Raw genomic sequence first — 17,852 nt, 5'->3', positions numbered from 1 at the left:
AGGTCCTGACTGCAGCCGAGTTGGGTTCCGCCCTCCAACAGCGGCTGGGAAGGGTGTAGACACCCCAGCTGAACACACCTTTCCCTTTGCACTCTCCATCTTTCTCCACCTTATGGGCGTCTGGTGTGCTGGAATGGGTGGGTTTAGCAGCAGGTGGTAATGACGGGAGTGGCTGGAATGAAGCAGAAGCACATGTGGGTTTAGCGCCACGGTAACCACACACGGTTGCAAACACTGAACAATCCAAACTCTCCAGTTCCACACTTCAGCTAATGTTCGTGTTTACTATGGGAAGTGAGAGAGAGAGCGCGAGAGAAAGAGAAAGAGACACACACAGACACACCTTTTCTAGGTTACTGGCAAATCTATATGTAAATCAATGCATTAGGAAAGTGGAGCACAGCTCTCTGAAGCAGAATCCAACTGCATTTGGTTAGAATTTGATATTTTTAGTGCTGTTGCAGATTTTTTTAAACTAAAGAAGGAAACACCACTGCAAGCTCAGTCCAAACAGGAAACAGGTTCATTATTGATTCTAATTTATTCATTCCACATTATTCCATTTTTCAGTCACTTTGTTTCTGAAATCCTGATGGTCCTCAGGCTGAGAGCAAAGGAAGAAAAGACAAAAGGGAAAGAGAGAGGTGAGGAGCAAACGAGTAGAAATCTTCCACATGAGTGATGTAACCCCCCAAAAGAACAGAGACGGTCCAATGTATCACTTATGATTCAATGAAGCTTTGGGGCTTGTAGGATTGATTTAGGCTTTGGCACCGACAGTGAATCAAGGATGAGGTGGTGAATGTTCAGATTTAATGCAACAATGTGCCCCGCACTACCATCACAGCAGAAGTGAAGAGAAAATGACAGGCAACTAAAAGAGAGTAAACCAAACAGTTACCAACAATTAATAATGATTATATTAAATTAGAATATATTCTCAATTTGTGAGCAAGTTCATATTGTTTCTGTAGCGCTTACCTTTTTTGACTTGTTTTTTTTTAATGACAATACAGCCCAAGAAGTTTTTTAAAATCTGTTTCACTTCTCCTATTTTGATTTTCTCCTTTGCTTGGTTGAACACTACTGTGTTCAGTGCACTAAATACAATATAAATGAAACACACATATACATATATATGCATGTATGTATGTATGTATGTATGTATGTATGTATGTATGTATGTATGTATGCATGTATGCATGCAGGTATATATGCAGAACAGTTGAGAATTGGCGTGATAAACACTACTAAACATCACTAAGAAGGTGGAGCTGACGTGACAGGGCTGACCCATGCACAGGGCTGACAACTCTGTGTGTGCGCTGTTCCCAGAACAGAAGCAGTCACGGGCATTGCACTCTGTCATACAGTAAGACCAGTAATCACCCTGGCATGCTCCAGGGCACGCAGTCACGTATCAGAAACATGCCGTTCCACTGGCACACGCTGGACTGCTGCTGTATAACACTAGTTGGTGTCATAGTGACAGGCGGAACTGCTGTTGTATCACACTTCTGTGATGTCAGAGAGGCTAAACTGCTGCTGTATCACACTACTCTGATGTCATAGTGTTCGGGGTCCCAGAGAAAACACAGGGTGCTTTTGAGCAACATCATAGGCAACAAACTGTGCAATGCATATGTAAACAGTGCAGAGTATACCTCTATCTTAATTCTGCTTAATTCAGTTGGATTCATGACTGGAGAATGACTAGCAGTCCTGAAGGGTACATGGGACAATTCAGCCTGCCTCCAGGAGATCATTTCTACCTTGCTTTGAGTGAAAGAGCGGGTGATACAGTATGCAAGCAAGCTTACTTTTTCTTTCTTCTCCTCGTTCTCTGATGTCAGTCGGACCTTGAGCTTCACTGAGCCTTCTCGAAATATATCGCCAAAGCCGACTCCTCTCACCTTTTTTGGCTGTGCAATGACCCCATTTCCAGGGTATGGGGAAACCGGGCTGGTGATCTCATCTTTGCCATCTTTGAACACACAAGGAAGTGTGAGCACAAGCACCCAGACACACACACAGCAATCTATTGATGGCTTTCTAGACAGATCATGTGTTGCTGATATGACGGATCATAGCACATATCAACATATATTTGAGAGCACATGTTCAAAAACATTACAAACGTCAATACAATAAGCAACCTCTATTAACGCAACATTCATCCTGGGTGGTAATAATATTATCCATTATTTGAGATTGATTGATTTATTGATTGATTTATTTATTTATTTATTTTACTGGTTTCAAATTAGTTTCTGTTTAAGGTTACCCAGTGAGTAGCCCTAATGCTAAAAAATAAAATCATAGATTTTAGATCAGATCACGCTGAAAAGTAAAATCTTAGACAACAGAAAATGGCTCTGGACCTTTACTCCTCTAAACAGCCTAAATGAGGTAAAACTGTGTGTGTGTGTGTGTGTGTGTGTGTGTGTGTGTGTGTGTGTGTGTGTGTGTGTGTGTGTGTGTTGCAACAAGGTCCAAAGCACGTGCACATGCGCGCACGCACGCACGCACACACGAACAGCCAGCAGAAGGCCTCTGTTCAGCTGCTGCATGCTGCGACATGCCCTAATTGAGGAGAGTACGGTACCTGGCTCATCCAGGAGCTCGCCGCTCTCGCCTTCCTCGCTCGTCTCGATTTCTTTGACAAAGTTGGACGGAAAGAGACCAGACTTCCCGTTCATGGTTCCGCTCCACCAGCCTTCTTCCACCTACAGGAGACGCACACTCAGCATTAGCCGCCCCTGCTCCCGTGCAAGAGACCGCTGGCACTCTCCCCAAACAATGGTGGAGAAAACAAGAAAGGAAATGCCACCACTAACTGCTCCCCAGAGACTGTCCCAGCCCATGTGGGCGGTTCCTTAGGGTTGAAACTTCACTTTAAGAATCCATAAGATGTACAGCTGTATGCTGTAATAAGCAGCTTTATTGGATGACAAATTAAGATTATGAAATTAAAAAGAGTTCTGAACATCAGTCTTAGTTGCAGCAAATTTAGATCAGTTTAAGGGTAAAAACTCAAATGTTTGGCTTCATACTACTGTATACTAATAACCACAATAAATATCACATTATGGTTAATGAATTATTCGTGTACAATTTAACCACAGTACAGTCTAGACAAGCAAACAAACTCGTGACATGTACTTCTCCAAAGAATTAAACAATCCACATTAGGAATAGATGGGTGGTGTGCGGATATGTTCCGAGTGTTGGCATGAGGTGGAGCTGGGCAAGCGTTGCTCACCTCTTCAGTGATCTCGATGATGTCTCCTGGCTTTAGCTCCAGCTCATCCTCATTCTGGGGCACGTACTCAAACAGGACTTTACACTGCCGCTTCTTCACTCCTGTAACAGATGTACAGAGCCCTGAGCCGTCAGGCCCCGACGCAACAGCGCTATCTCAGTGTTATGGTCGACTCCCACACTCCGCCCACAGAGGGCTTGAGGAGCAAGCATTAAAAGATGCAGGAAATGGAGCTCAGACACACACACATGCAACCACACACACACGCAACCACACACACGCAGCTACACACACCCACACCCCACCCAGTCAAGGCACATTTTTTCTGATGACTCACACTCCTGACAAAGCACATTAGCATGCTCCATTGATGTTCCTGTTTGCAAACATCTCTCTGCCTGCATTTGACAAAATAAGAAAAAGGGACTTCTGCCAAGCCAAAGGGACTTTGTAAGAAAAAACAAAAAGTAAAAAAAAAAAAAAATCCTGGTTCAACCCTGAAGGCCTAAAACAAAAAGGGCTTTTCAAAAGGTTTAGTCAACTTCTGTAACCAGTTTTATTCAGACTGGTGTCAGACATGCCCATCTTTGGAGTTTGAATTTTTGTTTCATCACCAGTTATACACAAGACAACTTTCTCTGATTCATTTTAGCGCTCACAACAAGCAATGCAAGAACACCCTGCTGTAACAATACCTGGCCAATATTAGCAGCAGTGTTCAAGCAGATTTCTCCTAAATACAGAGCTAGCCAATTTTTAGAGGAAATGAAAATAGCAACTCTTATTAGGACCAGAGTGCGCCCTTACTGGCCTCTGCTGGATGAAGGAAGCTGTAAGCGCCCAATAGCATTATGGGAGGTGCAAGCTACATTGCCCAACAGGCCAAAAGATTTTGTTCTCGCTTCTTGGTTTTGGGTTAACACAATAGCCCAGTTCAGTGACGACGTTCTCTAAGAAATGGAATGTTTGACATCACGTACCACGTGACGGAAGGAAGGTAAAGACACAGTGTGAAGGCTGTTTTGATTTCATGGTTTTCTGGTTTGTCTTGGTGTATAATTGAGCAGTTTCTTCACTGTCAACATTTTCAAAATACCAATAAAAACAAAAATGGACATTTCTATCAGTTACTAGCTACTGTTCATTTTTTCCTTACACAAGTGGTTCTTATTCGGTGTACTGCAACTTCCAGGTTGGTGTTCCTGGCCCATCCCTCTGGAGTCCTCTTAAATCATACTTCAACAATCTCTAAGATTTGCCATATTTTGAGATTCACATGTGTTATACTCACTGCATTTCATATATATAGCTTGAAATTGCTTTAAAATGTATAAAGGTGAAAATGATCAGTTATTAATATTGGTATCGGTCACAACTAGGTCCTAATTATCGATTATTGTATCGGTATCAGTAAGAAATTCAATATCAGTGCATCTCTAGGTGTATAATTTTCTTTTGTCGTGAGCAATATGTGCACTTCATCACAGTCACTCTGGTTCAGCTTATAGCGACGTTATTCCCAGTTTTAATTCCAGTATCTTAAACACAGTGACCTATACAGATCTCAGAAAAGCACTAAATGTTTCATATTTCACCTATATAAATAATGGCCTCTAATTTGACTTATGCTTGGTTATGGTTATTCGGTATGCTTAGATACATCTTATTCACACTGTAGCCTTGCTAAATTTAACAAAAACCAAATGTCTGGCCAATCAGTAGTTACTTTAGCTTCAATTAATAAAAACACAGAATTAATCATGGAAAATATATGTTAACGTGTTCCAGTTTCTGCAGCCCATCAGAGATGGCACACAGAGACAAAGACACAGAAAAACAGAGAGAGAGCACCAGGGAGACACTCACTCTTTTTGGCGGTACGTGGCTGGAACCCCAGTCCCCCTGCTGGGATACCGAAGGTACTGATCCTCTGAACCAGGCTGGCTACGTTCCCCGATGAACGGCGCATTAATACGGAGTCCTCCCTCGCCTCCGATTCCCTTGTGTCCTTTAATTCCTTCACCTCCTTCATATCCTTCACATCTTTTGTTTCCTTCTTCAACTCCTAAAGTGAAAGAAACAGAGCAGGTTTGAAGCACCACTAAGGACTCGAGAGATTCAGCTGCCATTCCAGAAAGCCTTAATACTGACCTCCACAATATCCAGCTCAAAACAGGGATGCAAAGGGCAGATGAATGCAATTATGTTATTACGAACAGTCATTAGTTAGTTAATAAGATTACTCCTCAGAGTTCATTTAGCTCAAACCTTGCTTATGTAATGAAAAGACATTAAAAGAAGGGGAGAGAAGATTTACAGTCTGAGGGTTGTGTTGAGGTTCTGTTGATCACACTACCCCACCACAAGTTTCACATTTTGAAAAGCCACTCTCTGGTGCCAGTTAAAGTATCTTCACTACAGCAGCAGGACATATAACTCCTGTTTCCACATCAGCTGTGTAAGGAAGGAATTTTTAAATGAGGTTTGGTGAGGAAGTAAAACTCCAATACTTTATTCTACTAATACATTTCCAATATAGCCAATTTATTGTACTCTCCTGAGAAATCAAACATTCAGACTCCAGTAAATTAAGCACATTTTTCACCACAAAACCACAGATAAACATTTACATGCGCAGTACTGCCATGTGTAGGTCTGAAAAAACTATGACTATGTCTTTAAAGCAAAGTACCACGTACGTTATAATGGTTTTGCAGTGAACTATTAGAGCCTTGATAAAACGCTAGTACTATACCATATATTTATTTAGTTAACCATATTTAGGCATATGTCGTGGTTTTTACAGACCTGCAGGGAAGATCTGCACATGGGTTGACAGTGTAGTTCTGGACAGAAGCAAACGATAAACCACCATTCTACTTCCTTACTTCACCATTATGTGGTATGAAAACAAATACAAGCACGGGACACTGAATACTCAGTTACAGTACATTTCAAAGAATGGGACACTGAATACTCAGTTACAGTATATTTCAAAGCAATCATGTTTCAGCCATTTTTCCCTTTCTGTTGGGCCCTGTGCATTGGCCTTTGTGTGACCCTGGCTCTTATGATCACAATCAAAGGAACTCTGCAATAAGATGACACAGAATGCATGAGACTGAAATGAGATCTACAATACGCCACGTATTGTGCTGCATGCATCCCTCTGGCTAAAGTTTCTGGTTCACTGTACACAACAGAATTTGTTAATGTTTTCATTATTTACATATTTATTCACAAACCACAATTTGCTCATATACATAGTTTATTGATTTTTTTTAAAAACCAACATTTAAGAACATGAGAAAAATGAAAGAATTTAAATAAAATCTAAATTAACCACTGGCTATACCTTTCTAAACATGTATATTAGCCACCTCTAATTGAAATAAGCAGCAGACTTTTAAGCACCTATTTCTGGAATCCCTGAGGCCATTCCAAACAGCATCAACCCTACCAGACAAAGAGAGAAGGTCAAGAGAAACTGCTTCACGTGAGCCACACACGCCTGCTTCAGGAAGCACCTCCACAGCCTTATTCTGAGCTAGCGTCACGTTTCCAAGTCTGCGCTTGAGACCTGCCCCAAGGAAAGACAAAGCTGAAAAAGCCGAGCTGCCTGTGCTTCCTGAAGTAGAAGCATGGAAAGACAAACGCCATGCTTCACATCCTCTGGAATTTCCCTCTTTTCCCTGCTGACTGAGCACTTCTATACGCCCTCTGTTGTCTGCTAACGAGAGCTGTATTAAGGCTAGTGTTCCTCACTTCTGAGGTGCAGTCACCAACACACACACACACACACACACACACACACACACACACACACACACACACACACACACACACACACACACACACACACACACACACACACGACAACCTAAATCCACCATATCCAAGAAATCGCAGATTGAATCCTTCTGATATTTATTCATTTATTAATTCTGTTAAGAGTACTTCCAGCTCTTTGAATGGTAGAATGCTAGTTAACTCCACCTGAGCTCTCAAGAGAAGCAATAAAAAAAAAAAAAAATTAAGTCCACACCCACAGACAAAACAAACAATCAAAATGTGTATTACAACTAGACACAACATGACACCATTTACGAATGTAGTCACAGAACATGATGGAAAAGTTGTGATAAAAGTCCCTTGCCTGTTCATTATCCATAACTTTGAGAGAAACGACTTCAGTTTAGAGATGATAATACAATCTGAAAACTTCATCCGGGAGCAAAGTTCAGTCCAGTTTGCTAAGACTGTGTTGCCACACCATATAGGTAAGAGGCAGGCAGAGGGGAATAGGTCACTAATGGCAACATGGCAGGCTACAGGCTTATAGTTCACTTACAGCTCACCATAGACTACAGTATCTCTAACCTTTCTACCACAGCTGCCTTAGAAAACTATCGAAGTAATTTAAAAATGTTCTTTTAAATGTCAGAAGATTGATTAAGCTAAGGGTAGATGTACAATGCATCACCACAGAAGCCAAAAGAAGATCCTGAATGTTAGGCCATATCCTACCAGGGTAAGACACAGATGTAAGGAAGGTTTTGCATAACTGGGACCTTTTTCAGGTCAGTGCAGTTTAAGACCTGCATACAGTTCTAAAGTTCCAGCTCAGTGGCAGGTAGGAAAAGCCATGGAACTGAGGATGGTGTCTCATTTAAATACCTTTTACCTACAGTGAAAGCAACCTGGAGAATTTACTTGAAACGCACCCTCCGAGTGAAGAGTTAACATTTATGGTGTTCAGCCGACGCTTTTATCCAAAGCGACTTACAAAAGTCTAAAACTTTAAAAAGTCCTTTTTTTTTGTAAACTGAATTTACATTTATGGAATTTAGCTGATGCTTTTATCAAAAGCAACTGACAATTCTGACAGAACACAACTTGAGGGTTAAAAGCCTCGCTCAGGGGCCCCAACAAGTGGCAACTTGGTGCTGGTGGGGCTTGAACTGGCAACCTTCCAATTACAAGTTAAGGGCCTTAAGCACTGAGCTACCACTGCCTGAGCTGCAGCCTGAATGTGTCTCTGCACAGCACTGCATACTACTGACAACAACATTTCACTTCAGAAAAACGATAAGGAAACTATAAAGGTGCCTGTACTCCAGAAATAATGCACAACATGGTAACAATTGGGAAACTCCAAGAAAGAGAAGGGAAAAAAAAACAGTACCTCTTCCTTTCAGCGTCCTCATGCTAACTGTTAATTAACTAATTTGCGACTCCCCATGCTTCTGGCTCTGTATATGAAACCACATGCTCAAAACATATGACAAATACAACCCCAACCTGCAAACAGAAAGATAAATAACCTTGCAAACTAAAACATTATGAGCGAACATCAACACTGAACAGCATTAGTCACTGTATCAGCCACTAGTTCTTTTCAGTGATTTATTAGATAAGCAGGCTACATGCTGTCCAGTTAGATAAACAGCATAAAATCCATGTTGGGTATAAGTGAGCTCCAACGGTCTGTTCAAATACTAATCTATGGGGCTTATTGAATAATCACAAGGACTGTGGAAGATGGCCTGCAAAGGCAGTTATGAAGTTTGCTGATTGGTGTGCGGCTTAAAGCCAAGTGAAATGCTTCAGTCGTAGCTTTGAGTACTGGCAGTATGAGCCTCTATAACGAGCTGTTGTAAGGGCAGCACTTTACTTAAGATAAGCATTTAAAAGCAGGGTCATGTGCTGAAACTTCAACCACTCTACTGCCCCACAGGAAAAAGTACTGACCCTCCCCCAATCTCCAGTACAACATGGGTTATCTAGTTGGTGCCATCTGTAAAGTCAGAGCAAAAAACTGTAACCCTCACATTGCTCCTCAGTTTTGATTGTGGGTTAATTCTGATTCTCAGTGATGCAGGTTTCAGTGCAGTACTAAGAAGAAGAATCTCCTTAAATTAAAATGTGATTGCCACATCACACCATCCTCTGTGCAAATGAGTTTTGTTGCGTTTTGTTATACACACTCACAGTGTTTGATTACAGCTGCAGAGACCATGCTGCAGCGAGAAGGCATCAGGTTCTCACCTTGACAAAGTTGTCCGGAAACAGGCCTCTTCTTCCGTTTAGGTCACCTTCCATCCATCCCTCCTCCTCGATTCGTCGCACGTTCTTGATTACATCTCCTAGCCTGAGGGTCAGCTCATCGTCATGCATGGCTTCATATTCAAACTCCACTACCACCTCAACTACAACGAGAGAAAGCACCAGAGCAAGGCAGAGAGGACCAGACTTTTGTTCAGAATTCATATTCAGTGGAACGGCTCCTAAGAGCAATTAGCATGACAGAAAACACATCATCTTTTGAACATATCCTTATTATGCAGCAATTCACAGGCCTCATAGGCTTCTTAAGCTTACAAAACTCTTGCTTACATGGGTCAACACCTTGGATAAACAGTCACCATCTCTTCTACTGTTTAAATTTACTGTCTGAAAGCCTATGGTTAGAATTACTGTCACTGAACTTCTCGAAACTGCAACTTTGAAAAAAACTGGGAACAGTTCAGCAGACATAAATAATCCAGTTTGGCTCCAAAGTATCTCTGTCTTCAGTGCACAACCTAGACAAATGTTCAGCGCTGCATGAAACTAGAGCTACGTGCATCTGCTCTGGAGACTCTGATGTTTACGTCACAATTCAGTTTGATTCACTTTCAGTTTGATTCACTTTCATTCATTTTAGGTCAACTTGATTTAAATGGAAAAGTGTATTTGTCACATTTAGATTTGTGATTTTGAGATAAATCTGAAGGGAATTAGCGCGTCATTTTGACTGCAATAAATAAAACGTATGAAGTTAAAGGACACATCTATGAAGTTTGGGTGAGGAAGGCATGGATATTAATCAGGTCTCATCAAGACCTGCGCATGGACCTCCTGCCAGCAGTGTTGATGAAGATGGATCAAGCACCCTCACAACCTAGTTCTTCCCTGAGCAATAACAATCTCAGTTAAGTGCCTTTCTGTAACACAGACAGCATTCTAAAATTAGGGCATCTTACTAAATACCGCTGGGCTTTCACAAAATAGCCCAAATAAACAAGAACCAAACATGCCATTAAAAACTCACAGAGAAACTAGAAAACATCTCACTGGGTTTATAACAGTGTTATTTCTTTTTTCAGTTTCAAAACAAAGTAAAAACATGGAAAGCAACACCTCACACCCACCACCTGTCTCACTCTTATTGTGTACTCTCCTAGACCTACATGAGTGAAAACACAGCTTGGGTCTTCACTGTTTGAGTTATACCCAGCGGGAGATGGCAGAGACACTGATCACCCCCTCACAGAACCAGATCAACTGTCCGGGTCACCCCAGGCCCTCAGGTACTGAGGCAATAACCACATGGCCCAAATCTGGAAACCACGGAAATGAGCTGGAGGACGATCGTACTGAATGATCGTACTGGCAGCATTCAGAGGCTCAGCCACTGTCAACTGAAGGTATTTCACATCAAGATACAAGAGATAACAAATCCAGTCAATACTTGGAGAATGGTTAACAATTACAAGAGATGGAATGATCTGAGATAAAGTGCATGATTCATGTGAAGCAAGTTTTATTGTGTATATGAATGTCTATAGCCTGCAGAGGACATGATCAGCCTGTACCACTCTTACACTGTTCTAACCAAACAAATTGTTATCCGTTTCCTCATATACACTTGAATATTCACTATAACACTACAATACTGAGAGCGACAGCATAGACAATATAACATAAAACCATAAAAGGATTTTACTAATTTAATTTTACTTAAAACTAAATGCACTTCATTTGAATTGAGTGTGGGCTGTATCAGTCTGCCTGAAATTCTGTAGCAGTAAAACAATATAATGATCCACCTAAATTAGATACACATCACACATGCAAAATTGGTCAAAAGACATTGTGGATGAACTACAACACCACTGGTATAAATGGCCAAAGAATGTTTTAGCCAGCTTTCAACAGCCATATGTCCCTTCACACGCTACTCAGCAAGGCTGATCAACTCTACAACACTAATGGTCAAATATGATGTAGGGGTATTTTGTGTGTGTGTGTGTGTGTGTGTGTGTGTGTGTACATATCTCCTTCGCGCCTTCTTCCCTGCACCCCTTCCCCACACAGACAGAGAAAGAGAGGGTGCGAGCAAGCGAGAGGAAGTCAGTCTTGATCAGCTAATGCCTCCATTTTTCCCCCCTCTTAAATTATACGCACCTGTAGCTGGTCAAAAACAAACACACAATTCATTCTCCTCCCAGCTGGGGCTGGTTAGCTTCTGCTGGGCTAATTTTAGCAGTGAACTGCGCTGTGAACACCTTCTCTATGAACTTTTCTGCTGAGGCCAAACTTTACTTGCTGGCTGCTAAAAGGGGAAGCAAAATAGTGTGTGAGCACATTTAACCCAAAATATACATCTGTTCTTAAGAGAAATGTATGGTTCTGCAATTTGCCCTCATCATAATACTCACTAATTGTAGTGAATTTCACTGAGACAAAACATCAAGATTACACTTCAAAATCTTTTTACAGTTAAACTAGAACTGAAACGCTGTTCGAGTCAAGTTCACATGACTCGTACAAAGTACAAATATCATCATCAGTTAGTCATAATCAAACATGTTTGTTTTTGTGTTCTGATACATTAGTTTCAATATGATTGCTTGATTCATGTGGCGACCGCTACATGTCTCCTCCTGGCCATGTTATTGGCTGTTTTACTGGCTAATATTACAGGCACATGTGAAGCAGCAAGCCAGAGTGAGACCCAAACGCAGCCATACTTCAATCTGCTTAGGCATCAACATGTTGCCCTGGAGCTCTGCAGTCTGATATTCATGGTCCAGTCCAGAGCTCTGACATAATGACAGGCTCAACCAAGCACTGCGGCCAGAACAGCCCACAGCCGGGCGACAATCCAAGACCTCAGACTGCAATCAGCCTCCTTAACGAGTCTCTGGGCCTCTTTATTCCCACTGCAGCTATTCAGAGAGGAAAACAGATAAGGCGATTGGTTCTGCTCGTTCTGATTGTAAGCGCTCTCTCCCAAACATTATTTCTAAGAGGCTTATTTTCCATTTATCTGCAGGAAGGCTTCACATCAACGCCATCGAACAAAGAACTGGGCAGAAGAAGGTTCTGGCTCTCAGACCATAAATTTAAACCAATCAATCATAATCAGCCATTACAATGAGCACTTTCAAAAAGCAGCGAAACAAAACTGACCCATAAGTTACACACATCCTTGTTTGACCTCCCCACTGGCCCTGCCTTCAGAAGCATCAGCGGAGCAGTGGGCTGAGCTGAAGGAAACTCTTCCCCAACTCAATTCAGCTTTCTGGAGAAAGCAATTTGCGAACCATAACAACTTACAGGTGGCCGTAGGTGGAGAGAGGCATGAAGCAGCTATTGCCGGGCCGTAGAGAGCTCACAGAAGGCATGGGCTGAGGAAGTTGGATCTGACCTTTCGATGACAGTAGCTTTATTGCCATGGCAACCACCCTGAACATAAATTATTAGGGCAGCGGTAAAGGTAATCGGAAGGTTGCTGTTTCAAGCCCCACCACTGTCAAGTATCCACTGTTGGGGCCCCTGAGCAAGGCCCTTAACCCTCAATTACTCAAGTTGTACTCACTCATAATTGTAAGTCACGTGAATGTAAGCATCAATTAAATGCTGTAAATGTAAATGTAAAGAGACTAAGTATACTCTAACCAATCCAACAATTCTGAAGTCAGGTAACCAGCAGTCGTTGTCAGCGTAGCAGGTCAAGCAACTCCCAGCTGTGGCTTTTATTTCCCATTGACCAAGTTTTTGAACCTTTAGGCAAATAAACTGCTTAAATAACTGGTTGTGCAGTGGTATTAACGCATGTACTATGCTAAACACTGGTTAGCACTAACTATTGTAACAGTCAGACCGGTTTGGAGCACCAGACCACCTGCCCAGAAAGGCACAGGCAAGGCTACCTGTAGCATATGTTCGCTCTCGGAGATGGTGCCAAACTTGCTGCATGACTGCAAGCTAAGAGTGAGACCTTCAATTAAAAGGGGCCAGCAGCGTAATAAAACCATGTAGCACATCCACAGTCTCTTCTCAAGCTTGCATGCGTGCGTGTGCATGTGCATACCAATCAATACTTGGGAAAGCCTCTAAAAAATTACAGCACTATGACAAGATTCCAAAAACAGTCTGGATGAGATTGTTCTAATTTGTTACAGCACTCACAGGTTCATCAACATACATGCAAGCACCAGTTCATATTAAATCACATACACAATGAAATTCTGCAGTGAGTGCACCTGCTCTGCTTCGTCACCAGGCAATGGAACCAATGACATGTCTACGTAGACTGACCTCACGTTCAATACTACTGCAGGTGGGAATAGTCAGAGGGCAGTCTATCTTTAAAGTAGACACACACACACTACATAAACCAGGTCTTTCACATTGTTGTTATGTTAGCACCTTCCAGCAGACTAGCCTCTACTTCAACACATAACTCATTCATGTTAAAGAACGGAGCAGTTGAATGTGTTTCATAATCCAATGACAACATTATTACAAGACCTTTTGCCAACTAGCACTGGTAGATCAACAGGTGACTTGTAGGGATAGGTTGTCTGGATTCCTCACATATTTTCTCTACATAAAAGCTTTCAAATGCATTTAGAAAGTGTGAAGAGGGAGTCTGAAATAGAAGGGACCCAACATAGAACTACTGAGTTTTGTAGTATTTGAACCTGTTAAACTTCCATGACTTGCACATCGTTTTGTTTTTTTGACTCATCTGCATCTACAGGATACATTTTGGTGACGTTCATACTTACACTGCCACAGTACAATCAGAGATTACCTGTGCTCATAAACCAGATATTTTTTCTTTCTTCAGCCATAAACAGCCTTTCCTAATTACATTTTTTACAGTCAATAACTTATTGCAGGGGCCAGTCAACATTGGGATTCATCCTAACAACTGTAATGGTGAGTTTTAAAGGCCGCTCTCTGCTGAATCCTAGCCAGCTGCAATTGTGAGTTGTGTTCAGTGTGGAATAGTCGAGTGTAAAACATGCCCTGAACAGCTGGCATTATGAGCCATACAAATATAGGTTATGACAGCTCAAGACTCTGCACTACAGGTCCATATCTGGTTTATATCAGTCCACCTAGCATAAAGGGCGGTACACACACAAAGGTCTCAATTACGATTATGCAACAACTGTTTTGTACTCAAGCAGGCTAGCATTCAGATAAACCAAACAAAAACCAAGGAGGTCAATCCAGCCTATAGGTTTTCAATTGACTATATGAGAAAAAAGGTTTGAAAAGAGATGTGGTTAAATATCCTGGAGGCTGAGTGCAAACCTACATTTTAACTTCTTTGAACAGACAAACATCTGTCCAGTCCAAACACTCTGTGAGACCAGTGGAAAAAGGACCCCATCCTTATGCATTTGCGTCCAACACAGGTACATATTCCAAATCCACACAGGTACATATTCCAAGCCTACTCCTTTCATAATCCAAACCCATGTCACCTTTTTGTTTCCATTTGTGTCACTGATGACAGAGTTTATCATCATCATGTCTCGAGAACTTTATTTCCTATTGAGCTTTACATATTGAAATCTGATCATTCACAGACAAATTGACACTTATGAGACAAAGTAGCAACAGGTTTCTTTACCCAGGAACACATTTTAATAATTATTGCCTTGATCACTTGCGCACTTTCTGATAGGTTTTGTTTTCAGTGGAATGCTTATATAACACTGACACCTTGATGTATTACTAGTGAAAGGGGAAGCACTCAAGGCCACGCAGGCGACCTGCCTGCCAGCTGCCTTTTCCTGGCAGGTCTGTTAGAGCCAGTCCTCTCCAGAGCAGCAAGGCCCCTGGCTCTGAACTACGAGGACCTACTGACTGTCTCTTCTCAATGCTACAGACAGCTCGCCTGCTTTCAGGGGCCATGGGAATACCTGTAGAAGCAAACCGAAGCACTGCTGCACAAATAGAAAGACTATTCAGGTACACAATGACATGTCCAGGCGTATCAGCTTGTGACCCAACACTACCCTGCACCGCTAAGACAGTCAATGAACTAAAGAGAATTGTAAAAACTCTATTTCTCTTCTGCACTATTGTGGATATTGCGTCATGAATTAACCTGACGAAGCAAAAGTGAGTGGTGGTGGATTTAGAAACGCATCTGCTTCCCAGAACGAACCGAAACATCCCGCCCAGTACTAAGCAGTGGCAGGCAGGCGAGCGCCTGCGTTTGGTCACATAGCATTCACACAACTTTTTCAGGAATGGGACAAGACTCTTTCGGTGCGGTGGCCGACATAAGTTTGATACATGCCGTCACCAGCGTTTAGTGAATTATCCTGTAGCATTGCTGGAGTTACCAGTTGGCCAGTCATCACCGTGCTGTATAGTATTCCCGATACAGGACAGCCTACTCAGAATCGCCTGGTTAGGACGACCCTAGCCAGCGTGATACGGGAAGGCTACGCGTAAGATTCGATTGAGATCACGCACCTTGGTATAATATACAAAGTGTCTTCGCCTCGATTGTAGCTTTAAAACACATTAATTGTAACATATCGCTCATCATCAAACGTAGCATAGCCTCTAATAGTCACACTAAGATCAAGGAAACTCACCCATACTGTCCTTCGACGCAGGACCGTCTCCCGTCCTAGAGCTGACGTTAGCTAACAGCCTGGGCGCTAGCAATGGTTACAATTCTCCTCCTTGTATGTAATTGTGCAGATCAATTTCTTACGTCCAAGTTTATTAGCGAAATAAAGCCATTCGCCTTTGCTTTAATGATGACCTGCCGATTATTTCCGTGGTATAATTGTATGTGTAATGTGCAGGAAGTTATCCAGAAGTCTCCACCTTTCTTGGATTTTCCTGAAACTAATGCCACACATATACAAAACAGCAAGAGACTCCGCGATATTTCAATGGGGGAATCACGCGAGAGGCGAGTGGAATACAAGCGCCAAAAAAGTGAACCTGTTTCTAGCTAGTGTAATACATAAGAGTACAAACCTTTTATTTGATACTTTTAAAGTGCGGTGAACTGTTGACCTTGGTCTCATTGACCTTTTCGGGTATATGTGGGGAAACATTATGTGGTATTCTGTTTACAGGAAAAAACAAAAACAAAATTAAATTAAAATGAAATAAAATAAAATAAAATACCACGCTTAAAATGTAGTCAGTGAAATGGCAGTATTGTTGCACGAAGTTTTTCAAGTCCCACCATGCGGCTAAATTGATTTGCATGCAATTTGGGTTTCAAGCTGTTGACATTATTTTGAAATGATTCTAATCAACACTGATTGTTCGGCTGTTCCTGTAACTTTGGTGTGTTGTTTGGAATAAATATTATTCACTTATATTATGACCAAAAGGCTGTTAAGTAATACTTTTAAATTATCATATTTGCAATTATTTTTGCATTATTATGAGGGGGAAAATGTTGCTTTCATTTGCTTGCTTTCATTTGGTAACAGATCTGTCTGAGGCTAACGTTTATTTGTATTTGTTTGAAAATTACTCAAGTCATGTAACAACCAAGCAGATCCAAACTAACATCCTCTAATGGTTTTCAAAGCACAGTGAATATAAGTTTCCTGTTTTGTGTCTTTTAGAGAGCATTCAACATTTCCCAATCCCTACTCCCCATCATAACCCCACCCCCACCCCAGAAATGTTCACTGTTTTGTAGATCAAACAGTGAAGATGGAGAAACTGTAGCAGTAATATTGGGGTTTTACAGTAAGAACATGTATGTGTGCACAGATTCAAACACACTTGTGCCATGCTGTTAAATCTCTTCAGATACTGAACCAGCACCTTAATGGCTACATATCAAGAAAAAACAGCATGGTTTTACAGAGAAACCTGTTTGTATTTCTTTGGCAAGTTATGCTGTAATTACTCAGTTACTTGGAATTTTGAGGATGGGTTTTGCTTGCATATGTGTTTTGTTATTTATCCTATAACCTTTTGTTAGGATTATACTCTTTACTCAGTTTTTATGAGGTGGATATCTTATATACCACAAAATGAGGCACAAATGTATTATTTTGTTTTTTGCAAAACTAGGACAGACTCTCTAGAATGCAACCTGGCAAGCAGATACACAACAGCAAAACTGTGAATTTACTTTTATGGCATTTGATGTTTTAAAAAGATATTGACAGCCTTGCTCAGGGAGCCCTAAAGTGGCTCCTTGGCAGCGGTGGTGCTTGAACCAGCAACCTTCTGATTACAAGGTGAGTATGCCGAGCACTGACGTACCAACAGTTGTTGAGAAGTTGTAATTTTAAATACCTCAAAGCCAGTGTGAAGCAGAACTTTCACACAGAAATAAATTAAGTAAAGTAAATTAAGTAAATAAGTACTGTTAATATGAATCTTTAACAAGTAAAAGATCTTGTTTTTGATGGCCAGGATGTGTAAAACAGTAAAAAGGTCATTCATGAAATGAAAAAAAGCAACACACACACACACACACACACACACACACACACACACACACACACACACACACACACACATA

At 41.4% G+C, this 17,852-nt stretch overlaps 1 protein-coding gene across 4 annotated transcripts in view; it reads right to left on the bottom strand.

Annotated features, from left to right (window-relative positions):
- The window catches only part of cd2ap (CD2-associated protein), a 30,326-nt gene extending 14,129 nt beyond the window's left edge, over positions 1–16,197 (bottom strand). For 2 of the 4 annotated variants that reach the window (XM_027028215.2, XM_027028216.2), the window contains exons 1-7: positions 15,940–16,197; positions 9,311–9,471; positions 5,129–5,327; positions 3,263–3,384; positions 2,606–2,726; positions 1,821–1,984; positions 79–172 (exon numbers count right to left, since the gene is read on the bottom strand). In XM_027028215.2, coding sequence (XP_026884016.2) covers positions 79–172; positions 1,821–1,984; positions 2,606–2,726; positions 3,263–3,384; positions 5,129–5,327; positions 9,311–9,471; positions 15,940–15,943 — 865 coding nt within the window. In that variant the 5' untranslated portion in view covers positions 15,944–16,197. The remainder of the gene's footprint in view (positions 1–78; positions 173–1,820; positions 1,985–2,605; positions 2,727–3,262; positions 3,385–5,128; positions 5,328–9,310; positions 9,472–15,939) is intronic. The other 2 variants (XM_027028217.2, XM_027028218.2) reach the window with 1 other exon arrangement.
- Positions 16,198–17,852: the final 1,655 nt, after the last annotated feature.

Source organism: Electrophorus electricus, chromosome 3, assembly GCF_013358815.1.
Source record: "Electrophorus electricus isolate fEleEle1 chromosome 3, fEleEle1.pri, whole genome shotgun sequence".
NCBI lineage: Eukaryota > Metazoa > Chordata > Actinopteri > Gymnotiformes > Gymnotidae > Electrophorus > Electrophorus electricus.
Note: the sequence above shows the minus strand (reverse complement) of the source record. Positions and strands in the feature narration are given on the sequence as shown.